The 26,076-nt window shown below is 39.1% G+C and overlaps 1 protein-coding gene across 1 annotated transcript in view; it reads right to left on the bottom strand.

The window, feature by feature from the left end:
• The window catches only part of LOC131078139 (beta-galactosidase 8), a 299,360-nt gene that overhangs the window by 225,312 nt on the left and 47,972 nt on the right, over window positions 1-26,076 (bottom strand). Inside the window, exons 6-9 of the mRNA XM_058015811.2 lie at window positions 7,482-7,625; window positions 6,959-7,047; window positions 6,700-6,805; window positions 6,449-6,536 (exon numbers count right to left, since the gene is read on the bottom strand). Of these exons, the coding sequence (XP_057871794.2) occupies window positions 6,449-6,536; window positions 6,700-6,805; window positions 6,959-7,047; window positions 7,482-7,625 (427 nt within the window). The remainder of the gene's footprint in view (window positions 1-6,448; window positions 6,537-6,699; window positions 6,806-6,958; window positions 7,048-7,481; window positions 7,626-26,076) is intronic.

Below are 26,076 nucleotides of genomic sequence, written 5' to 3' on the forward strand. Positions count from 1 at the left end.
TTTTGGTTAGTTGTTGTTGCATGAGATATATTGTGGGTTTGGGACTGGTTTGAAGTGATTTGGATGTATATTGAGGGAGTTATGAGCTTTTTAGCATTTTCATAGGCTGCTGATTTGTAATTCCAGCCTACAGATTGGTTTTAGCAGAAATTCATGTTCTCATTGTTATAATCTGCATTACTCTCCTTCTCTTATCTCTATTTTTGTAAGGTTAAGTAGTAGTACTACTAACCAGTTCTGCTTTGTAATTCTCATCCCACTAAAAAAGTGGAAGAGGTTGGCTTGCCGCCTACTATCAAGCAAGTTTGTAATTTCAGTCCTCCCACTGCATAAGTGGTCGAGTGATAGTTATCTATAATGGTCCTCCCACTGCATAAGCGGTCGAGTTGAGGTTGATATGTAATTGCAGTCCTGTTGACGTGTATTTTGTACACTATCAAACACAGAATAAAATACCCAAGGGTACCTTATCCTCTCTTGAATAAAGCCTCTGATTGCTAAAGATATCGCGGAAAAGGATCAATCAGGATGACTCCAAGGTTCTTTGCTGTAGGATCTCTACGTGTGGATAAGCTCTCTGTGGTATGATGTGATTTGCTGGAATCACAAGGGGACTTACATTAGATGATTGAACTTCTGATTTGCTTTGAATATTGCTGGAACACAGGATTTTACAGGCTTAGATTTGAAAAAAAAAAAAAAGGAAAAAAAGATGAGGGCGAGGAAAAGATCTAATCCTAACACTAAGAATGTAAGAGCAATGAATGATCTTTGATGGAATTCTAACTAAGTCTTGTTTTGACATCCCAGGACCATCTCCACAAGGTTAGTGCGATCTTCGAAGGAAAGCTTTATGATGTTCAAATCATCACTGCAGGCATAGACACCATCAGGTTGATGCATATCAATGAAGAAGCGACAATTGAAGTTAAGCTTAAGCTGAATGATTCTAGTTGACTACACAAGGCAAGTCTGCAATCAACAAACTGCTAGTAGGATGGATATACGAATTCCACCATCAATCAAGCATATTTCTTCCACTCATCTAATAACACGAAATCAAATATGAGAAGTATAAAGACCATGCAAATTGTCGAATCGACCCATAAACTTCACCATTTCTTCAATGAAGTTACAAGTCCTTTACAACAACATCTTGGCAACAATCTTTGCCTTCTCTCTCTACTCTAATTGCTATTCTATCAACTAGCTAATCACCTTCTAACTACTCTCTATTCACTAACTCTATTCTATTGCTTTCTATCTATTGCTTCCAATTATTCCCTTTACAAATGAAATGCCAGGGCTTATATGGTACCCATAATACAATTCGATGGCTGAGATCAATTTGAGATCAATGGCCAAGATTCAATAATGAAAACCCTAATTAGGGTTTGTTACAACCATTACATAACATTTAATGCTCGACCAATGAAATAATTGTATTGCTTGGACACATGTCCTCTCTGGAAAATTCAACCAATGGATAGCTGGGGTAGGTACATCAAAGTTTGTGCCACCTCCCATGAGTTAGGTACATTGAATCTGGACATGCTGAGTTGGACCACACTGACTGGAGAAATGATGACTAGGATGCCACCTCGTCTGACACTTGTAACTTGGTAGATATTCGATTTGATGTTGTTGAGAAGCTAGCTTTAATTAATTCATCTGCAACTATCTGCTTCTTCAACGAACCCTTGCTCTAACTTCTTTCGTCTTTGATGTGCAGGATGATTGATGTACCTCGCCTTGTAATGCTGGATTGGAAGAGGTCGCTCTTGTTGATGTTGGTCCAAAGAAGGCCGTCCTTGACGATGCTAGACTGGAGGAGGTCGCCATTATCCTTGCTTGATCTTCTTGGAGGAGACCGTCCTTGATCTGGCTTGATTTTCCAACTCCGGGATCTCCATTTGATGCCTACACAAAATATTAAAGTTAGTCTTTTGAGCATCAAACCTCAAAGCATGAAATTTAAGACCTTTCAAAGGTAAAACTTAAGATATTAATTTGAAAAAAGTCATGATAAATCAAGAACTATACATTTTCAAATTAATAATGAATGGAATTTGGATCTTCAAGACTTAGACTTTACAAAATTGCAATGGGATCATAATAAGTCTTGAATAAGAACTTCAAAAAATGATTCTTCATACCTTCCCTTTGAGTATTTAAGTACAAAACCTTGAAAAATGAAGGAAGAGGACCGGATTTTGTTGGGCAAGATTTATAGTCCTTCCTTGGATGAAGTATACCTCCTCTAGTTTGAAAAAGAATAAACTCCACTAGCCTCTTCAAAAATCTGGAAATTCGCCTTCAAATGTCTTCAAAAAATCTGGAAATTATCCTCCAATCTAGCAAGAAATTCGCCTCTCCAATAGCCTTCAAGATGAATTTCGCCCTTCTTAGTCTCCACACTTTCGCACTTTAGAAGCGATGAATGAATGATTTGAACTTAAAACAATGCCCCCCCTATTATATAGAGCGCTCACTTTCTTTCCTCCAAGAGGCCGACCTAGCAAATAAGCCTTAAAATAAAATATAAAAAACACTAAGAAGAAGGCCGACTTGATAAATAAAGACAAAATAATGCCTTGTGCGCTCAACTTTTGATTTTTTATTTCACAAAAATTAATTTTAAATGCCTTTATAATAGAAATTCAATTTTTTGAGGCCCAAAATTATTTTATTAAATGCCAATTTAATTAATTTTTTCAAATATTCCAAAGTTAGCAATTTGGCATCTAATGCAATTTGGAGGATATTAACACCCAAATATGGTAAAAAATAATGAATGCCATTAACTTCGCTCTGGTCCCTTGGAGAGGGACAAGAGCACTTTTTCACTTTTGTCCTCAATCCTTCATCTTTCATTTGTCGATTCTCGTTGTGGAGTAAGCAATGATCTCTTTCACTTGTTCCATGCATGCTTCACTCATTTTTGCAAGGCAAAATGAGTGTTCCAAGGATTTTCGCCCTGGTCCCTTGGTGAGGGACAGGAGCACTTTTTGTATTTTAGGCTAGGATTCTCAAGTTTTGAAGTCAAATCTTTGTTCACCATGCTTTAGAAGATCCTTCCCATCTCACACAACTTTGCCTTAGCATAATCTCAGAGGGAATTTGTTGTTTCATAAAAAGCGCCCTGGTCCTTTAGTGAGGGACAGGAGCACTTTTGAGTCCATTGCATGAATTCTTGATCATATCAACTTCAAATTACCCTCAAGGCGTAGAACATCATTCCCCACTCCTTCTTGAGCCTTGGTAATAAAAATATCATTTCAAAATGCAAGGTAAATGGTCATATTTGGAAATTGCGCCCTGGTCCCTTCGTGAGGGACGCGAGCACTTTTGCCAGTTGTCGTCAAAATTTGCAACTCTCGCATCTCAATTCCACTTCAAGGCATTTTAAACACTTTTTCAAACTTGCGCCTTGGCCTCAATTTGTCCAAAATTGGTGAGAAAGGCTAGATAACATGTTAAGCGCTCTGGTCCTTCAGTGAGGGACAGAAGCACTTTTTCAACTTCAAGCTTATCCGTCCTTTGCTAGCTTCCCAAATTATCTTCAATGGGCTAATCATGTCCTCTTCCATTCATTTCAATCACAAACTTGCCTTGTCCTTGCAAGAAATTCATACTTTTTGGAAAATCACTCTGGACCCTTGGAGAGGGATGGGAGCACTTTTTGGAAAATCGCTCTGGTCCCTTGGTGAGGGATGGGAGCACTTTTTGGTCTTGGCGTACTTCTTTGTTCTTTAAACCTCTCAATCGCGTCTAAGGCATAAAACATCATTCGTCCTTCCCATCCAAGTCAAGTTTTGCCATAAAGTATCAAACAAAGAAGAGAAACTTGAAAAAGTGCCATGGTCCTTTAGTGAGGGACAGGAGCACTTTTTGTTATTTGGGTTGATTTACTCCTTTGTGTACCGCTTAAATTATATTCAATGGACAAAACATGCCTCGCTTAACCTCTTCAAATCATAAAATCACTTTAATCTTGCAAAGGTAGTGCAAATTTGAAATTCAAGCTCCGGTCCTTTAGTGAGGGACGGGAGCACTTTTTGCCTTCTAAGCCAAAATGTCTCACTTTTCACCCCGAAATTCCTTTGCTAGGGAAGATTTCATCTTACTTCACGCTATGAATAAAAGTTAATGTCCAAAAGAGGTCTAAAATTGTGCATATAAAGAAAAGTGCTCTGGTCCTTCAATGAGGGATAGGAGCACTTTTGACCTTCTAGGCAAAAACTTCATCATTTCATCGTTTTTGATCAAGTCTGGATGCTTTATCAAGTTCATTTCATCCTTCACTATGCCTTTGATGTTTCAATTTGACCAAACAAGGCCAGGAATGGCTCAAATAAGTCTTTTCGCCCTGGTCCCTTGGAGAGGGACAGGAGCGCTTTTGCCTTGGTCCTCCTGAGAGGGACGGGAGCGCTATGCGCTCTAGATCCTCAGTGAAGGACAGGAGCGAAATTTGACTTTTCGAACTCTCCGACAGGATAATTTTTATGGAATATAACATTTTCTTATACTTTAAGTTATATTCCATATATACTTTCAAGATGTTTGAGAGTGGTTTCAGACCTCCAGGAGTTATATTGCAAAATCTAGTTTTTTGAGGTTTTTCAGTTTCCAGACTTTGTCAAATTTCAGGATTAGGACATTCCAGACTTAGTCAAATTTCAGGATCAGGACATTCCAGACTTAGCCAATTTTCAGGATCAGGACTTCACTCAAGCAGGACCTGCTATCCATGATCTTCCCGACAGCACTCAAAAATGCAAAGGCCAACTGACAAAACCCTAAACGACCTAGAAAACAAACCCTAAAAAGCAAAAAACATGGGTCCCCATTTGCAATGGGGCGATGTGTGAAAATGTCACAACAAGTCCTCCCACTGAAATATTGCAATTGAGTGATTCTTATTTTTGTGTATCTTACTTGGCTGGTTCACCGCCAAGTTTCCTTGTTTTCCCGCTGGATAAGAGGAAGGGGCTGGCTTGCCGCTCAAGCATTGCATTGCATTTCAGTTTCTTAAGCTAATGATCCCCTCAGCACCGTATGCTCTCACCTTCCCACATTGGGCACTTGGTGATCAGAAAGTGGAAGGGTTACTTTCCCAGCATGTTATGATTTCTAACCTTAACAGGTTAATTTCTTGTTGATGTTCATTGTTGGCCTTAAAAATAAAATAAAAATAACTGGGATATTCAATGAAGGTGTCACAAAATAAAATTGACTAGCCAAAATTTCACTAAGCAAAGGAAATACTTCATAGAGAAAATTCCAAATTTCCTCCATTGTGGCGAAGGTACAAGGGAATTCTTCTCCAAATTCAAGGCACTTGAAAGAGTTTCCACACATCAAGAAAATTCTTCAGGCTTGGCAAAAATTCCAAACTTCTTGTAGGATTTCATCTCTTGAAGAATTAAAGACAAGATCCCAATCAGAATCAAATGATGGTGAGAAGACTGTTCCAAACAAATTTCCATACTTAGGCAATTTTTCGGCACAAATTGGAGAATTAAAGGAGGACATTCAATTGTTTCAAGTCAGCATGTCCAAGTTCATTGAACATTTTTCCTCTCAACGGGAGAAGGGGGTGCAATCCTCTAAAGTAGCACCTTGTGCCATTTGTCTTGCATGCACAGGATATTGATTTTATTTTGGGAAACTCTAGGTTATCTTAATTTTGACCATGCCGCATGCCAATGAAACAACAAAAATGGCCAAATCTGAAAGTGCATTGGAAATCAAAATAGGACAGCCACTAACCCATGCAGAATCAAAGAAGATTGAGTCACCAATCAACAAGTATATAGCTACCATATCATAAGAAATAGGTGCCAGCATCAAATTTGTAATGTAGATGTCTTCCTTAACATCCCAAAGTAATTCATGAATAGCTGATCCCCTAAGAGTAAAACCCATAAAGTCACTATGCTCATCCGTGATTGCATATTCTTCAACTTCGTGATCATCATGAAAACCCAAGGATGCAATATGTGACTCTTCTAAAGTTGATTTGTAATCGTACTTACCTTGCTCATGCTCCATCTCTATGTCTTCTTTCCTTGGAAGAAAAAGTGATCAAAGATATGCTTCTCTTTGTTGTATTGCCTGATCCGGGTATTGTCATGGCTGAGGCATTTTTTCTTCTAGATCTTGATTTGTTGCTTCACAACTTCTGGCATAATGTTGTTATTATCAGTGTAGATTCACAATATTGCTTTAAAAGATTTTATTTTAGGGCTCCAATTCAGAGCCACACAGATATACCAATTGAGTTCATCTAAAATGGCATATAAACAAATAGTTGAATGTCAACATTTATCAACATGGTTGCAGACTAAGCTTGAAATGGATTTAGCTTGCCTTAGTGGCTTCCAACTGTATTTCTTTCTTAAACATTTAGTGAATTATTTTAAAGCTTGGGCCTCAAAAAACATACCATATTCATCAATTGGGGCATCATAATCATAACTTGTAGCAACAAAAGGACCTCCTGCTGTGCGACCAAAGTTGGTTCCTCCATGATACTTCAAAATGAAAAGCTCTACGTATTAATTCAATCTGAGTCTAGTAGTTAGCTTTATTTTCTTAAATTTTTACATTAAAATGAATAACTCATATTTTTGACATAACAGAGATTTTAATTGGTTTTTCTTGGAAATTATTTTTCTTCCATGGGAAAAAAAATACCATATAATAATTTTGCAATGCACCGCCTGTCTCAAAGAAGCGTGCAACACTAAATGCCAGGTCTTCTACAGGCCTATATGGCACTCTACCACCAAATGATTGAAACCTGGAAATTAAGCCACTGAAATATCTCAAAACCAAACTTCAAATCATAGGATGTCTATTTTTTAACATAAATGGAAATACTATGCATTATCAAAGGAAATTATATATAATATTTTTAAATAGATGTTTTTAGTGGATAGCAGTCAGAAAGTACCAGCCAACATAGTTTTCTGTCCAAAGTGCAGGTTTGTAAATAGAATTGGGAACAAAGCCATCACAATAAAAACCATTGCAAGTGTTTATCTGCAATCCAAAATGGCCGCAATGTCATTCGAGTTCTCAAATGAAATGATTTTTTTCACACAAAGTCTGAGTTTCCATCTCTTTCCAGTATGAGAGTCTAAAGTTGCAAAACAAAATTTCCAAACTAATTGGTGCATGTTCATGTGGTTTATGATCAAAATGATGAAGTAATATGTGCAGGGACTATGCTAACTAATGGTGCTAATGAACAAGAATCATGTTTTGAATCATGACTCTCTGTTACTTGGCCACTTGGCTACTCTATTTATCTTCTAATTAACTTACTCTTATGCTCAACCCATGATGAGGTTCTTACTAATGGTGAAATAGAATGTTCAGCTAAAAGTTAAAAAGTAATGAAAAATTAAATAGATCTAATAGTTATCAATTAATTCAGGGAAATTAAAAACCATTTAGAATGGAAGGAAACTCACAATTGGATCAGGAGCGTCTCCTTGTCTGCACATTACCCAAGGAACACCTGTATTGAGCCCAACAGCCATAGATGCTGCCCATTTGACATATGAATGGCCAGGTTCCCCATAATAGTCTTCAACAAGTTCATACTCATTCTCAATCTACAACAAATAAAAATAACTTTAGCATCAGTTACCTCCACTTAAAGAAAATGTTGTTCTTATAGAGTAAAATAACATGTAAATATAATTAATGCAAGATTGAAAGGATGCCTACTAAACTGGAAACTAAATCATGTATTGAAAGAAGCAAGAGGGATGGTCAGCCAAATTGATTTCATTAGCTTCTGCCACATCTACTGGAAAGGGAATAGGGAAGCTGTCCTTTCGGCGAATACTGGAGTCAGCCAGGACACTCTAAGCCTCTTCTTTAGTATGTCTGCTTAAGGTCAGAAAGGCTTGGATGAGATTTTGGAATCAGATTTGTGAAGGACTGGGAAGGGCTCAAAAAGATACCGAAGAGTGAGAGTGAACATCATTTTCCACCGATGCAGAGAAATGTCTCAATTGTTTCATTTCACTGAAATTACATACATCGACTGCATGTTAATTCTGATATGGTCTTTTTAGTGCATTTTCAAAACTGATGCCTCTAGGCTCTTAGTGGCTAAATTTTGTCCTATGATTGTCACTCTCAATGAACTAATCCTGTCCTTGCCATTTTTATTAAAATTCAAAGGTACAGTTGTTTGTAACTTTGTAGGTAACAAAATAATAAATGGTTCCTATTGTCTAAGACTTAAGTGTGTGTTTATTTCTCTTTCTAATGTATATATGTACTTAGTTAATCTAGTGCAATGTAATGAATGATTTAGAGGTTGATGCTAAGTAAATAATACAATAGAAAAAGGAACCGAATCTTGTTAGCATTTTAATTTGTATTTTGGAAGATAATTGTAATGTCCCCGATTTTAGCCTAGAATTGTTTGAGGAGAAATAAGGGGGAATATTATTTAATTTAATATTATATAAGTTGTCTCAATATATTTATTTAAAATCACACGTGAGATGACTTTATATTTTATTAAATTAATAAAGTGACTAAAGCACAAAATTAAAATAATTAAAAAGTCACTTAATAAATAATAAAAGTGTACCTACCCTATTCTAGAAGGAATCTCATGATGGGTTATGGAAAGGATAAATAGAAAAGGGTGATTCATGATTAGGCAGATTGGAGATTTGGGATATGATGAAATGGCTGATGCATTGCAGTAGTTGAATCTCTGAGGACGCAAACCTTCACCAGATTGATAGAAGGGCTGGACAAAACCCTAGTTCTTCATTTTGGGAGTAGGTTCGTGACGAAATCTACATCGGTGCCTAATTTGTGAAGTCTTCTTTGAAGACAAATTTGCAATTGAGAGGAGGATATTTTAGTCTTCCTATTTGAGCTCATAAAGGTTTCATATCAGATTTGTGATGTTTGTTTCAGATTTTCAGACTTCTACGATTTGATTCATAGATAATGGTGAATGCATCTTCTTTGTGTTTGGAAGTGTTGATGTGTTTTTTGTACACGACCAAACACAAAATAAAATACCTAAAGGTACCTTATCCTCTCTTGAGCAAAGTTTCCCGACTGCTAAAGATCTCGCCGAAGGATCAGTCGAGGCAACTCCAAGGTTCTTGTATGTAGGATCTCTACTCATGGATAAGCTCTCTGTGGTATGATGTGATTTTGCTGGAATCACGAGGGGACTTACACTTGATGACTGAATGTCTTATTCGCTTTGAATATTACTAGAACACAGGATTTCACTAGTCTAGATTTTGAAAAAAGGAAAAAAGGATAAGGGCGAGGGAAGGATCTAATTCTAACACTAAGAATGTAGGAGCAATGAATGGCCTTTGATGAAATTCTAACTAAGTCATGCTTTGACATCCTAGGATCATCTCCAAAAGATTAGTGCGATCTTCTGAGGAAAGATTTATGATGTTTAGATCACCGCTACAAGCATGGACACTGTCAGGTTGATGCTTATCAATGAAGAAGCGATAATTAAAGTTAAGCTTAAGCTGAATGATTCCAGTTGACTACACAAGGCAAGTCTGCAATCAACCAATCGCTAGTAGTATGGATATACGAATTTCACCGTTGATCATACAAATTTCTTGCATTCACCTAATAACATGAAATCAAATTTGAGAAGTGTAGAGACCATGCAAATTGTTGAATCGACCCATAGAATTCACCATTTCTTCAATGAAGTTGACAAGTCTTTTGCAACAATATCTTGGCAACAATCTTTGCCTTCTCTTTCTATTCTACTCTAACTGCTATTTTATTTGCTATTAATCATCAGCTATCCTAACCTCTATGAACTAACTATCATCTATTGACTAACTATTAGCCTTTACAAATGAGGAGCCAGGGCTTATATAGCGCTCTCAATACAATTCAATGGCTCAGATCAATTTTGGATCAATGGCCGAGATTTTACAATGAAAACCCTAATTAGGGTTTGTTACAACCAACTCAATTCTGACCAATGAAATAATTGCATTATTCGGACACATGTCTTCTCTGGAATATTCGACCAATGGATAACTGGGGTAGTGTTGTGACCATTTCACACATCGCCCCATTGGAATGGGGACCCCCTCTTTTTTGCTTCGGTTTTGCCTGTTTCTCTCTCTGTCTTTTTTTAGGGTTTTGAGTAAGTGAGTTGTCTGGACTAGGGTTAAGCCTTAGGGGTTTCTTTTGATATTTTCAAGCCGAGTCCAGTCGAATTTTGAAAGATTATTAAGCATCCTCCCGAAGATTGCAAATTTTGAAATAGGATGAGCCTGTCAGAAAGTCAGGTATGTCTCAGGATAGGTCCAGTCAGGATTTTGAGGGTAAATTCAAGTTATGCCTAAGTGATAGCATTTTAATGATGGAATTGTGCATTTTGTCTAGGTGAATTTTGACCAAGTTTTTGGAAGCAAGATAACTAATCCGGGCCTTGACGATGACCTAACCCTGCATGATGAAGTGATTTGAAGATTTGAATTGTGGATATTTTAGCTTGAAAAGGTGAAATCGCCCCTGTCCCTCTCCCAGGGACCAAGGCGAAAATGTTATTTAATGCATATGTCTCTAACTTCCTTTAATTGTTTTGTGCAGGGTCACCAGGGGATATAATTGGACGTAAATTGAAGATTTTGAAGAGTTTGAAGACTCGAAAATGATGAATTTTGAAGATTTTAGATAAATTCGCTCCTGTCCTCCACTGAAGGACCAGGGCGAAGTGATTTGTTTTGGTCATTTTTGGCCTTGGTTGACCAAATTGAAGCGTTAATGACACAATGAAGGATGAAATGAGCATAATGGGGCATCTAGACTTAGTCAAAAGCAATGAAAGGTTGAACAATTTGTCCAGCAAGATGAATTCGCTCCTATCCCTAACCAAGGGACCAGAGCGATTTTCTTTGTACACACCCTTTTGGACCTTTCCTGGACTTGGGCTCTTATTCATGGATTGTTAAAAGATGATATCTTCCCTAGCAAAGGAAATTTGAGATGAAAAGTGAAAAGATGTGACCTTGAGGACAAAAGGCGCTCCTGTCCCTCACTGAAGGACCGGAGCTTGAATTCCAATTTTGCATTATCCTCGCAAGATTTAAGTGATTTCGCGATTTGAAGAGGTCAAGGGAAGTATGTTTTACTCGTTGAATATAACTTGGGTGGCCTACAAGGGAGAGAATCAACCTAAGTGACAAAATCGCTCCTATCCCTCACCAAGGGACCAGGGCGATTTTCAAAGGAAGCTCATGTCCCTCAACAAGGAACCAAAGCGATTTTCTAACAAGGCAAATATCTGGCGAAGGAAAAGCAAGTTTCATGTTTGAGATGAATGAAGGAGGACGTAATCAATCCATTGAAGATAATTTTGAAAGTTAGCAAGGCATAAGTAAGCTCATAATTGCCAAGGCGCTCCTGTCCCTCACCAAGGGACCAGGGCGAAAAACACATTATCTAGCCTCCCCTTCCAAATTTGGACGAATCCAGACCAAGGCATAGGATTGGAATGATACTTAAAAGTGTTTTAAGGAAGAATGAAGTTGCAAAGACCACGAAATTTGATGAAAATGGCTACGGCGCTCCTGTCCCTCACCAAGGGACCAGAGCGAAATCTTCAAATTTGCTTAATAGCCTAACATTTTGGAATGCTACTTTCGTTTCCAAGACTCAAGAAGGAATAAGGAATGATGTTTTACGCCTTGAAGGTAATTGGAAGTTGATGTGATCATGAATTTGTGCAATAAACCAAAAATCGCTCCTGTCCTTCACTGGAGGACCAGGGCGATTTCGATAAAACCAACAATTTTCCTCCAAAGCCACGCCAAGACAAGGTTGTACAAAGTGAGAGATATCTTTCGAAAGATGATGAACAAGGAATTGCCCCCAAGAATCAACAATTTTAGGCTCAAATGTAAAAATCGCTCCTGTCCTTCACTGGAGGACCAGGGCGAAAATCTTTGGAGAGTCTATTTCGCCTTGAGAAAACAAGTAGAACATGCACTGAAGGGACGAATGAAGATCGTTGTTCACCTCCAAACTTGAATTGGCAAGTTGAAAGTCAAAGAACTTGAACCTGGATGGGATGCGACTCTTCTCAAGGCTTTCGATCAGGTCATCCACTTGGAGGAACGAATGAGGAATCTTCCCGAGATTCCTATTGCTGAGATTGAAGGAATTGTGTCTAGATTCATTGCATATGCTAAGAAAGAGCATTGGAAAGGGAATAAGATTCTAGAAGAAAGGTTGTTATAGATGATGTGGCACCTTAATTATCATTGGTCTATGTTTCCTAGATTTTTGTGCCAAATTAAATATTTGGCTATGCATTTAATATTGTTCAATAAAAAGAGGACTATTTGTAATAAACCCTAATTAGGGTTTAGGTGTCATAATCTTAGCCATTGATCTTCTTTTGATCTGGGCCGTTCATTGTAATTGAGGATGCTATATATACCCTCATTCATTTTCATTTTGTCATTAGAAAATAGGAGATTAGAGGAGATATTAGATATTAGAGAGAAGAAAGTTATTTTGTAGCAAGATTGAGCATTGAAGAAAGAATTCCAAGCAATTGTTGTCTATTTTGGCTTTGAGATCAATAAAATATTGAAGTTATGGTGTTTTATTGCAATTCTTGTGGCTATCTTCATGGTTGTTTACTTTCTTGAATCATTCTTAGTCGAAGTAGTATTTAAATTTTGAAGGACTAAGTGTTGAGCTTGATCTTTGGTGAGATTCACATTCCAAACCACTAGCTTCTTGCTGATTGTAAGCATGCCTTGTGTGGTCAACTGGAAATATTTGGATTGCTTAAACCTTCAATCATTATTGAACCATTGATATGTACCTTTAGGGTAGTGTCTATGATTCTTGATCACTTGAAAACCAATAATCACCTTAGAAGATCACATCAATCTCAGTAGAGTTGTAATTCCTTGGCAATACTGAAATTGGTCGAATCCTACCAAGTCTAGCCTACATTGAAGTCATTATTAGGATTAGATTAGAATCTATCTCTTGCAAACTCTACCTTTTGATCTTTTTGAGAACTTGTTAGTTTTAGGAGATTTTTTGTCCCTGCAATTCGGATACGTAAGGCCCCTTGATGAAACAGCATTCACAACGACCACTGGTGCTTATCCACACGTAGAGACCCTACATCAAAGAACCTTGGAGTCATCCTGATTGATCCTTTTCCGCGATATCTTCAGCAATCAGAGGCTTTATTCAAGAGAGGATAAGGTACCCTTGGGTATTTTATTCTGTGTTAGGCAGTGTACAAAATACACGTCAACAGAATTGGCACTAGAAGGAGGGCAAAGCTACCCAAAATCCGAAGAAAAAGAAGTACACATTTCAAGCATGATCATGAATCACGATGGTGTTGCCACATGAAGGATTGAATCAAGTAGTACAACCTAATTTGGAGATAGGCAACATTCAAGAAGATATTGTTTCAGGATTGAATCATCTAGCGTGGAACATAAGGAGAAGTGAAGCTGAGTATAACAGAGTGAGAATCATCTTGGAACAAGAAGAAGACAGAGCTGAAGAAAACCGAAGAATCGCAGCTAGAGAGCTTCGCAATCAAAGGAACCTACAATAATCTCCACAAGACAAAACTTCACGCTGGATCGTATTGGTTCTTTCTCACCCAAGAAACATCAAAAGATATTGAGGTCAACACCAGGCGTCAAAAATCTAGGTGAGCTTTAGTTTACTTCAAGATCAAAGCGAGTCAAAAGAGAAGATACTCCCAAGGAATTTGAACTAAGATTAGAGGAATCACCTGAGTCATCACAAGCTCCGTCTCTTCAAGAACAAGTACAAGCAGCAATTCAAGCAAGTATCCAGGCAATTTCTCAAACAACAAGCCAGGCTAGTTCATCAAGCGTCTTGACAAGCTTTCAAACTTCAAGAAGTACGATGGCTCACAATGCTCCACCTCCTCCTCCTCCTCCTCATGTGCTTAACGGCGCTACTTGGCTAATCAACAACCCATCACCATTGGAATTTGCAATCTATCACGACATGCCAAAGAATCCAGAGCACTTCTGTTCAAAGTTCAATGTCAGTGATTTCAACCGCACTGCAGAAGATCATATCAAGATGTTCGAAGACCTTCTTCGTAACAGACGAATCGAGTATGGAGATGTAGCATGTAGACTTTTTCCTTACTCATTGGGAGAAGAAGCATACTTTTGGTTCATCCACTTGCCCACAGGGTCAATCAGAACTTGGGATGCAATGAAAGATGCATTTATTGCTAAATTTGGTATACCAACCACACCAGCCGAGTTGTATAGACAATTTGTTGAAGTCCGAAGGAGAGAACATGAGCCAATCACTTCTTTCAACAACAGGTTTCATCGCGCATACATAATGTTGCGACATCCCTACCTCATTGCTGACCCAAGGGAAATCTACTACGGAGCCTTAGATCATCTCACTACTATGTTCGTAAGGACACATCCTATACCAAATGATCTAAACGCAGCGTATGCAAAGGCTATTGAAGTTAGTAAGCACATGGGACAGAATATTACGGGGCCACTACTACATATGGGACCTGTCGCAACACCAAATCAAATGCAAACAGTTGGTATGGCGTTGGCCAACCAGACTCCAGTTATGAATCCGATTCCACAAGCAACATATCCAAGCGTACAGCCAACAAACCAGTTGGTCCTTCATCTTGGAGTTCCGATTTCACAAGCTCCACCAGCGCAACCTGTGTACCTGCAAAACGCAACAAACTCATCAAGAACACAGGAAGAGAAGGATGAAATGAAAGAGTTGATTGAACAAGTCAAGAAACTGTCAACCGAAGTAACTCATCTAAAGAATCAGAATAATCAGCTTCAAAACATGCAGAGAATCAACCACGGCCAACATACGAATAATCAAAATTTCCAAGGAAATAACAATCAAGGTTTCAGGAATAATTATCAAGGATATAACAACCAAGGCTTCCAAAGGAGACCATGGAACACTGCTCCTAATAATGGAAACGTAGTGACGCCACTAGACAACCCATCAAATTCTCAAAATCAAGAAAATCATCCTACCAGTAAAGTGTTTCTAGCAGAAGCGGCCCTGTCCAGTTGGTGTAGACTCCACAATACGAACCAGCATTCTGAGTTACAGTGTCCTGAATTCAAAATCGCAGCCGACATATTCCAGCAAGAGATGCGCAGCAATGATAGACCTGAAAATCCGCCCACGACGGGATACGAGATGGTCCCAACCACGCGGTATGATCAAGCCATGATTGTGGAAAGTTGCAAGTATTCACAAGGAGAAGATAATCAGGCTCAAAATGGGAGGTTTCCACCAGAATCTACTAATGGACCGATGGTACCTCCAGGTTCTCAGTTCCCACCTGCATCAGCAAATGAACCTGTTGAAGACTCTGAGTATTATTTTCCACCATTAAATAACAGTGTCCTAGTCGAAGCGATAAAGGAGGTATTCCACCAGTCCTCAGGAGGCGTGAATCAAAGGGTATACCATAGAAATCAGGAACCCCTGGCTACATCGATTCCTCCGAACAATTTCTCTACTCCGCCAGATCCACAAGCTAGTAATAATCGAGATTATCCTCAACATACGCGAGAATATAGGCCAAAGAATGTCGCACCTCCCAAGGACAATGAAATGAGGAGATTAGCCACATTAGTACTTGAAGAACTCAAGAAGGTTAAAGTCAGCCTACCACTCTATGAGTTGCTCAAAGTCTCAGAAACCAAGGATGTAGTGATTAATAGCTTAAGTGAGTCAAACACAGTAAGGTCAAATGTCCAAAACTCGGCCAACAAAGCTCAAGCTACCGTTAATATGACCCAAGAAGAAGTTGATAACAAAGAGCAATCTGAACAAGACGAATGCATGGTCCAAACCATAACCTTCCCAGTCAAAAAGGAAGATATGTTGGAAGGCAAGGTATTACTCAAAAGAGGCGAGACTAAGAAAACTCAACCCGCCATCAAAGAAAGCATCACCACTAGTCAGATTCTTCCAAAAAAAGAAGTTGCCGTTAAAAAGGACATGGTCAAGAAAGGGAAATCTCCAAACAAGACAGATCACTCAAAAGAAGAGAGCCCAGCAAAGAATAACAATCCGAAGATGAATGAAGTAAAACATCAAGAACATAGTGGGGATTCTTCAGTCCTTTCCCAAGGAAAAGATGAACCGGCCCCGTTCCTGCTATCAGTTAGAATTTTTGGGAAATTACTACACAATTGCCTCTATGATTCAGGAGCTTCAAGTAATGTGATGCCCCTGGCTGTCTGTCAGAGACTAGGTATAACTCCTGCTCCTACCAAAAGAAAAGTCACTCAGCTAGACAAGACAGAAATTCCAGTCATGGGCGAGTTGAACAATATCCATATGCAATTAGCTGCAGACCCAAGGGTTCAAAATTTCATAGACATATCAGTCGTGGATATTCCTGATTCATATGGGATGCTTCTGAGTAGAGATTGGTCACAAAAATTGAATGGGTATGTATCAACTGACTTTGCACATATGTGGCTACCATAGAGAGGAGTCCCAAATCAAATCAAGATTGACAGCACTCCAAGATTGAGGCTTATGATAACCGAGTATGGGGAAGACAATGAAGTCCTATTCTTAGAATCAGATCTAGGGACATACAAACCTAAAGTGGAGGAAATCCTGATGATACAAAATCAACGATACGATCAACAAGAGGTGATGGAATCTACAGAAATTGTCGTGGAGAGTGACCAAGGATCCGACCAAGAAGATGATGGAATGTTTGAAAATTTTAGGAAGTTCGTACATAGAAGCATCCAGCAAAGTGTACAACTCGGTAACTTGACATCCGTCCAGGATCTGCTCCTTCCTAACTGGTGTAGGATACATAACGCCATCCATTCAGAACTATCTTGTGCTTTGTGTTAGACTGCATTAGAACAAGTATACAAAAGAGCCTCGCAGACATTGATTATAGAAGAAATTCAAGATTCAGAAATTGAAAGCTCCTCAGAAGACGAAATTCTATCCGACACATCAACCAAAAGTCAGGAGGACCAAGAGACGGAAGATCAAGGAGACGCAATATGGACATTAAGGTTTGATGGATCTAAGCCCAAACAAGGATGAGTAGGCTACGAATTAATTAGCCCGACAGGAGAAACTTACCTTGCTGCTCACAGATTGCAATTTCCTTGCACCAACAATGTAGCTGAATATGAATCCTTGATTCATGGATTATTGATGGCTATCAAAAAGAAGGCAAAAATACTGCAAGTGTATGGAGATTCAGAAATAGCTATAAGACAAATCAGGAGGCAGTATGTCTGCCATGACAAAAGATTGACCAGATACCGAAACCGAGTTTGGGACCTTATTGAGAGTTTTGAGGCCTTCAACATCAAGTCTATATACAAACATCAGAATCAAGTGGCTAATTCCCTTGCACAGGGCGCCAGCTCTTTGATACCATTAGCAATGGAAGGATTGAAGAAATTCACTGTAGAATTAACATCAGTACCTTCGGTCCCAGATAACATCACTAATTTTCAAGTTTTTGAAGATGACAAGCACATACTGGATTTCTTAACCAACACAGATGTCTTCCTAGCTCAAATCATTGATGAAGAGGAAGTGGAAGAAGCAGAATTTGATGCTGAAGGAGTTTTGAATTTAAAGACAAACACTATTCCAAAAGGAACAGTGGAGTTAGAAAGAATTTTTGATCCTACCAAATTGAAAGAGATGAAAAACCACAGTGTGGAAGGAAACATGTGTGACACAATCAACGTAGGTGATGAAATACAAGTCAAGAATGTGTTCATCGGAAAGACTTGCACTGCGGCTGAAAGAAATGGAATCTTGAAAAATATGAGAGATTTCCCCGATGTCATCGCATGGAGTTATGAAGATCTCAAAACCTATGACACTACAATTATCACTCACACAATCCCTTTGAAGCCAGGAAGCAAACCATTTAGGCAGAGACAGAGACCGGTTAATCCTTTATTGGAACCTCTGATATATCAAGAAGTTAAGAAGCTGCTCTCAGCCAAAATCATCTTCCCAGTGAGACATTCGACGTGGGTCGCCAACCTGGTTCCTGTCAGGAAAAAGAGTGGAGAGATCAGACTGTGTGTTGATTTCAGAAATCTTAACCGAGCTTCAGAAAAGGACAATTATCCACTACCATCACTGGATGAAGTGTTGCAGATTGTCAATGGGTCGCAGATGATGTCTTTTCTGGATGGATATTCAGGATATAATCAAGTTTTGGTCGAGCCAGAAGATCGACTAAAGACCACTTTTACCACCAAGTGGGGAACATTTGCATACAAGAGAATGCCTTTTGGACTTATCAATGCCGGGGCCACATTCCAGAGAGCCATGGATATTGCTTTTAGAGACTTAATTGGAAAATGCATTATTATATATATGGACGACATCACAGTTTTCTCCAGGAAAAGAGAAGATCATGTGGATGACTTAAGAAGAGTCTTCCAAAGGTGCAAAAGATATGGTGTATCTCTCAATCCAAAAAAATGTATATTTGGGGTAACAGAAGGAAAACTTTTAGGGCATGTCATTTCAGAAAGAGGAATCTCCATTGATCCTGAAAGAGTAAAAGATATATCAACTATCAATTTACCCGCTAGCAAGAAGGAACTCAAATCATTCTTCGGCAAGATAAACTTTGTTAGAAAATTCATCACCGGATTTGCTAAGATAGTCAGACCCTTGAATGAGATGCTGAAGAAGGATGCAAAGATCGAATGGTCGCCATAGGCCAAAAGGGCATTCGAGGAGATATAATCAAGTTTTGGTTGAGCCAGAAGATTGACTGAAGACTGCTTTCACCACCAAGTGGGGAACATTTGCATACAAAAGAATGCCTTTTGGACTTACCAATGCCGGGGCCACATTCCAGAGAGCCATGGATATCACTTTCAGAGACTTAATCGGAAAATGCATTATTATATATATGGACGACATCATAGTTTTCTCCAGAAAAAGAGAAGATCATGTGGATGACTTAAGAAGAGTCTTCCAAAGGTGTAAAAGATATGGTGTGTCTCTCAATCCAAAAAAATGCATATTTGGGGTAACAGAAGGAAAGCTTTTAGGACACGTCATTTCAAAAAAAGGAATCTCCATCGATCCTAAAAGAGTAAAAGCTATATCTACTATCAATTTACCCGCTAGCAACAAGGAACTCAAATCATTCTTCGGCAAGATAAACTTTGTTAGAAAATTCATCACCGGATTTGCTGAGATAGTCAGACCCTTGAATGAGATGCTGAAGAAGGACGCAAAGATCGAATGGTCGCCACAGGCCAAAAGGGCATTCGAGGAGATAAAGACAGCAATCGCAGAAGCGCCAGTATTGATCAGTCCTGATTACCTCAAGCCCTTCTACCTATATTCCTTCGCTTCTGACTACACTTGTGCTACTATTCTTACCCAGAGAAGTGAAGAAAGGGACGAAAATCCAATTGCATTTATGAGCACCCCGCTGAAAGATGCAGAACTCAGATATCCCAACATTGAAAAACAGGCATACGCACTGGTCAAGGCCGTTAAAAAAATTCAGACATTACCTCTTAAGGGCCAAGATTTATGCAATAGTGCCAGATGCAGCAGTCAAAACCCTCCTCATGCAAAATGAACTAGGAGAAAGAAGAGGCAAGTGGGTCGCCATTATCCAAGAATTTGATATCGAAATCCAACCTATGAAACTTGTTCGAGGACAAGCTTTGGCACAGACGCTAGCAGTTGACGGACCCGAATTAATCCAGCAAGTTTATGAATTAGAGGATGTCACTCCCGATGAATGGTACAAGGATATTGTGACATACCTACTTAACAACAAGTGTCCTGCTCACATGACACCCACACAGAAAAGAGCATTAAGAATAAAGTGTCAACATTATATGCTCCAAGGATCCGTTCTATATCGCAGGAATCACGAGGGAATATATCTGAGATGCGTTGGCAAAGAAGAGGCCAAACAAATAATTGAGCATTTTCATTCCAAGTTTGGGACTGGACATGGGGCCAACCTAGCTACGGCTCATCAGATCTTGAGAGCAGGATATTACTGGCCTACACTTTTCAAAGACACATTCAATCATATCAGGACTTGCCACACATGCCAAGTTGCAGCCTTCAGAGAAAGAAATCCTACTATGCCACTGAATCCAGTGATTGAAGCAAGACCATTTTCCAAATGGGGGATGGATTTTATTGGTGTCATCAACCCCGCCTCCTCAGCACAACACAAGTATATCATCACAGCTACTGATTATTGTACCAGATGGTCGGAGGCACAAGCACTCAAGGTATGCACTACCGAAGCCGTAATTAAATTCGTGGAGGAAAACATTATCACAAGGTTTGGGTGTCCTTATGCACTAGTTTGCGACAATGGCTCAGCCTTCACATCATTAAGGTTTTCGAATTGGGCTTTTGAATATGGAATAAGCCTCAAATTTTTATCAAATTATTATCCTCAGGGTAATGGGTTAGCTGAATCAACTAACAAGAACCTACTCAGTGTTATCAAGAAGCTGCTGGAAAGAAGTCCGAGAGAATGGCATACCCAATTGAGATTTGCCCTATGGGTAGACAGAATCAGGACCAAGAACGCATTAGGAATTTCACCTTATTTTCTGGTTTATGGTCAAGACCCAGTTTTTCCCATGCAACTCAGGATCCTGACCCTGAGATTTATTCAGGAATACATGGAAGACACTGATGTTGTTCAAGCCCAATTAACACAGTTAATGAATCTGGAAGAAAAGAGAGATCAAGCGTTAGAAAATTTTGCAAAACATCAAGGAGTTGTGAAAAGATGGTTCGATCGGCAAGCTAGAGTCAAGGCGTTTCGGATCTCGGATCTTGTCTTGTACTGGGATAAAGCACACGAGAAAAGGGGAGAGCATGATAAATTTGATAAGTTGTGGAAAGGCCCTTATCAAATTTCAGAGATTTTGGGAGAAAATGCGTTCAGATTGAAGACCTTAACTGGAGAAGACATCCCATTGCCTGTCAATGGGAGGTATCTCAAACATTATTTCCAGTCTTAAGATGCCCAAGGCCTTCCCTTGTACATATCTAGTTTAGTTTGCTTTCGTTTTTTCGTTTGTTTTGGTTTGCGTTTCGCTTTGTTGTGTTTCTTAGTTTAGGCGTCTTGTCTTAGGTTAGTTGTTTTGTCCTGAGGGGTATCTATTTAAAATTGGGTGATTTTTTGTCATGTAGCACTCTGACTTCTCACTAGGTTGTTGGTTGCATTTGGACAATCATAAGGTCTTTTGGAAATACAAAGGGGTTTCTTTTAATAGAGCTTTGAGTCAGGCCGTATTTGCAAAGAAGCAGGATTAGCTTATTGGACTCAGATATTATTGTCCTCCAGTTATTATATCTTTTCACACTTATAATCTCCGAGTCGTTGTGGTTTCCAGGCAAAGCTGTGATCGGTGAAAAATCTAAAATTTGACTTCAGCGCCACCGCAATCCTCAAACCCTAGTAAGCTTCACTGCTTACAAGCCAAAAGAATTGACGGAATCAAAAAGAAATATCAAAAGGAAAATGAGAAAGTGAAAATAAGAAAAAAAATCAAAAGAAAAGGAAATGAGCTGAAAAGAAAATATCAAATTGGCTAGAGGGAATATACGAGTAACTCCATCGGGGCTATAGACGCTTGGCTGGCAATGGAGCAATGTTCGTGAGGTTGCGGCGATAACCTCGTCGGGACTATGGACGTCTGACTGGCAGCGAGGCTCTATCCAGGATGCTTTTGGAGTGCAGATAAACTACGTAGCTTATCACAGGGGAATCTAGAGATCATGATTGTCTTGTCAAGGGGAATTAACTCATTTGCACACACATGGGTAACTATGGACTTGATACTTTGTCTCAATATGAAGATCTCTTCTTGTAAGTGTTTCTTGACTCCTGGTTCTGTGAGGGAAGTTTTCTGAGTTTTCTTCAAGAAAGATTGATTCCCAAATGTTTACCAACATTTCTCAGTGGTGTCACCAGATGTTGTGACCATTTCACACATCGCCCCATTGGAATGGGGACCCCCTCTTTTTTGCTGGGTTTTGCCTATTCCTCTCTCTGTTTTTTTTAGGGTTTTGAGTGAGTGAGTTGTCTGGACTAGGGTTAACCCTGGAGGGGTTTCTTTTGGATATTTTTAGGCCAAGTCCAGTCAAATTTTGAAGGATTATTAAGCATCCTCCCAAAGATTGCAAATTTTGAAATAGGATGAGCCTGTCAGAAAGTCAGGTATGTCTCAGGATAGGTCCAATCAGGATTTTGGGGTAAATTCAAATTTTGTCTAAGTGTCAGCTTTTTTGTACATTTTTGTCTAGGTAAATTTTGACCAATTTTTTGGAAGCAAGATAACTAATCCGGACCTTGACGATGACCTAACCCTGCATGATGAAGTGATTTGAAGATTTAAATTGTGGATATTTTAGCTTGAAGAGGTGAAATCGCCCCTGTCCCTCTCCCAGGGACCAAGGCGAAAATGTTATTTAATGCATATTTGTCTCTAACTTCCTTTAATTGTTTTGTGCAGGGTCGCCAGGGGATATAATTGGACATAAATTGAAGATTTTGAAGAGTTTGAAGACTCGAAAATGATGAATTTTGAAGATTTGAGATAAATTCGCTTCTGTCCTCCACTAAAGGACCAGGGCGAAGTGATTTATTTTGGTCATTTTTGGCCTTGGTTGACCAGATTGAAGCGTTAAGGACACAATGAAGGAGGAAATAAACATGGTAGAACATCCAGACTTAGTCAAAAGCAATGAAAGGTTGAGCAATTTGTCCAGCAAGATGAATTCGCTCCTGTCCCTAACCAAGGGACCAGAGCGATTTTCTTTGTACACACCTTCTTGGACCTTTTCTGGATTTGGGCTCTTATTCATGGCATGTAAAAAGATGATATTTTTCCCAGCAAAGGAAATTTGAGATAAAAAGTGAAAAGATTTGGCCTTGAGGACAAAAATCGCTCTTGTCCCTCACTGAAAGACCGGAGCTTGAATTCCAATTTTGCATTATCCTCGCAAGATTTAAGTGATTTCGCGATTTGAGGAGGTCAAGGGAAGTATGTTTTACTCGTTGAATATAACTTGGGTGGCTTACAAGGGAGAGAATCAACCTAAGTGACAAAATCGCTCCTGTCCCTCAACAAGGGACCAGGGCGATTTTCAAAGGAAGCTCATGTCCCTCAACAAGGAACCAAAGCGATTTTCTAACAAGGCAAATATCTGGCGAAGGAAAAGCAAGTTTCATGTTTGAGATGAATGAAGGAGGACGTAATCAATCCATTGAAGATAATTTTGAAAGTTAGCAAGGCATAAGTAAGCTCATAATTGCCAAGGCGCTCCTGTCCCTCACCAAGGGACCAGGGCGAAAAACACATTATCTAGCCTCCCCTTCCAAATTTGGACAAATCTAGACCAAGGTACAGGATTGGAATGATATTTAAAAGTGTTTTAAGGAAGAATGAAGTTGCAAAGACCACGAAATTTGATGAAAATGGCTAGGGCGCTCCTGTCCCTCACCAAGGGACCAGAGCGAAATCTTCAAATTTGCTTAATAGCCTAACATTTTGGAATGCTACTTTCGTTTCCAAGAATCAAGAAGGAATAAGGAATGATGTTGTGACGTTTTCACACATCACCCCATTGCAAATGGGGACCCCTTCTTTTTTGCTTTTTAGGTTTTGTTTTTTTTGGTCTTTTAGGGTTTTGTTAGTTGGCCCTTGCAATTTTGAGTGTCGCCAAGGGGATCACATGGATAAGCAAGTCCGGCTCGAGTGATGTCCTAATCCTGAAATTTTGGCTAAGTCTGAATTCCTGATCCTGAAATTTGACTAAGTCTGGAAACTGAAAAACCTCAAAAAACTAGATTTTGCAATATAACTCCTGGAGGTCCGAAACCACTCTCAAACATCCTGAAAGTATATATGGAATATAACTTAAAGTATAAGAAATGTCACTTATAATTAAATGTTATATTCCATAAAAATTATCCTGATAGAGAGTTCAAAAAGTCAAAAGCGCTCCTGTCCCTCTCCAAGGGTCCAAGGCAAATCACTCCTGTCCCTCACCAAGGGTCCAGAGCGAAAAGGCTTAGTGGAGTCATTCCTGACCTTGTTTGGACAAATTGAGACATCAAAGGCATGATGGAGGACAAAGTGAACGTGATAGAGCATCCAGACTTGATTAAAGACGATGAAATGATGGAGTTTTTTGTCTAGAAAGGTAAAAGCGCTCCTGTCCCTCTCTGAAGGACCAGAGCGATTTTATTCATATACACATTTTTAGACCTTGTTTGGACTCGAACTCTTATTCATGGCGTGTAACAAGATGATATCTTCCTTAGCCAGGACATTTCATGGTGAAAAGTGAAGCATTTTGGACTAGAAGACAAAATTCGCTCCTGTCCCTCACTGAAGGACCGGAGCTTGAAATCCAAATTTGCATTATCATTGCAAGATTTAAGTAATTTTGCGGTTTGAGGAGGCCAAGGGAATCGAGTTCTGTCCGTTGAATATAACTTGAGTGGGCCACAAAGGGAGAGAATCAACCTAAGTGACAAAATCGCTCCTATCCCTCACCAAGGGACCAGGGCGATTTTCAAAGGAAGCTCATGTCCCTCAACAAGGAACCAAAGCGATTTTCTAACAAGGCAAATATCTGGTGAGGGAAAAGCAAGTTTCATGTTTGAGAGGATTAAGGGAGGGCGTAATCAATCCATTGAAGATAATTTTGAATGTTAGCAAAGCCTAAGTATGCTCATAATTGACAAAATCGCTCCTATCGCTCACTAAGGGACCACGGCGAAAAGCACATTAACAAGCCTTCCCTTCCAAATTTGGACGAATCCAGACCAAGGCACAAGATTGGAATAATATTTAAAAGTGTTTCAAGGAAGGGTGAAGTTGCAAAGACCACGAAATTTGATGAAAATGGCTAGGGCGCTCCTGTCCCTCACCAAGGGACCAGAGCGAAATCTTCAAATTTGCCTAATAGCCTAATATTTTGGAATGCTACTTTCGTTTCCAAGACTCAAGATGGAATAAGGAATGATGTTTTATGCCTCGAGGGTCATTGGAAGTTGATGTGATCATGAGTTTGTGCAATAAACCAAGAATCGCTCCTGTCCTTCACTGGAGGACCAGGGCGATTTCTATAAAACCAACAATTTTACTCCAAAGCCACGCCAAGACAAGGTTGTACAAAGTGAGAAATGTCTTTCAAAAGATGATGAACAAGGAATTGCCCCCAAGAATCAACAATCTTATGCTCAAATGCAAAAATCGCTCCTGTCCTTCACTGGAGGACCAGGGCGATAATCCTTGGAGGAGCTCATTTTGTCTTGAGAAGGCGAGTTAAACATACATAGAACGAACAACGAAGATCGTTGCTTACCTCCAAACTTGAATTGGCAAGTTGAAAGACAAAGACCAAGCCCAAAGGGTGGAATCGCTCTTGTCCCTCACCAAGGGACCAGGGCAAAAATATTTTAAGGCAAGCTCCTTCCAAAGATTGAATAAATCAAACTCAAAGTTCCAAATGAAAATCCCATTTTGGGCGTCCAGGGAGAGATTTTGAACGTAAAAGCAAGGAATACAAGGCCAAAAATGAAAAGGCGCTCCTGTCCCTCTCCTAGGGACCAGAGCGAGGTTATTAACAAATTGATATTTTTGCCATGCCTAGATGCCAATGTCCTCCAAACCACATTAAATGCCAATTTCGCTAAAACTCCAAAATATTTTAAAAATTAAAATTGGTATTTAATAAAAGCGCATAGCATTTAATAATTAATTTTTGAGCCTTAGAAAAATCAAAATTTTTAATAATAAAGGCATTTAAAATTAATTATTATTAAATTAAATCTAAAAATGGAGCGCTTTGGGGTATTGTTTTATTATTTTAATCAAGTCGGCCTTATTCTTTTATTAATTTTTGTTTATTTTTGGCCTATTTTGTCAAGTCGGCCTATGGGAAAATAAAGTGGTAAGCGCCTATATA

This window comes from Cryptomeria japonica, chromosome 7 (assembly GCF_030272615.1).
Source record: "Cryptomeria japonica chromosome 7, Sugi_1.0, whole genome shotgun sequence".
NCBI lineage: Eukaryota > Viridiplantae > Streptophyta > Pinopsida > Cupressales > Cupressaceae > Cryptomeria > Cryptomeria japonica.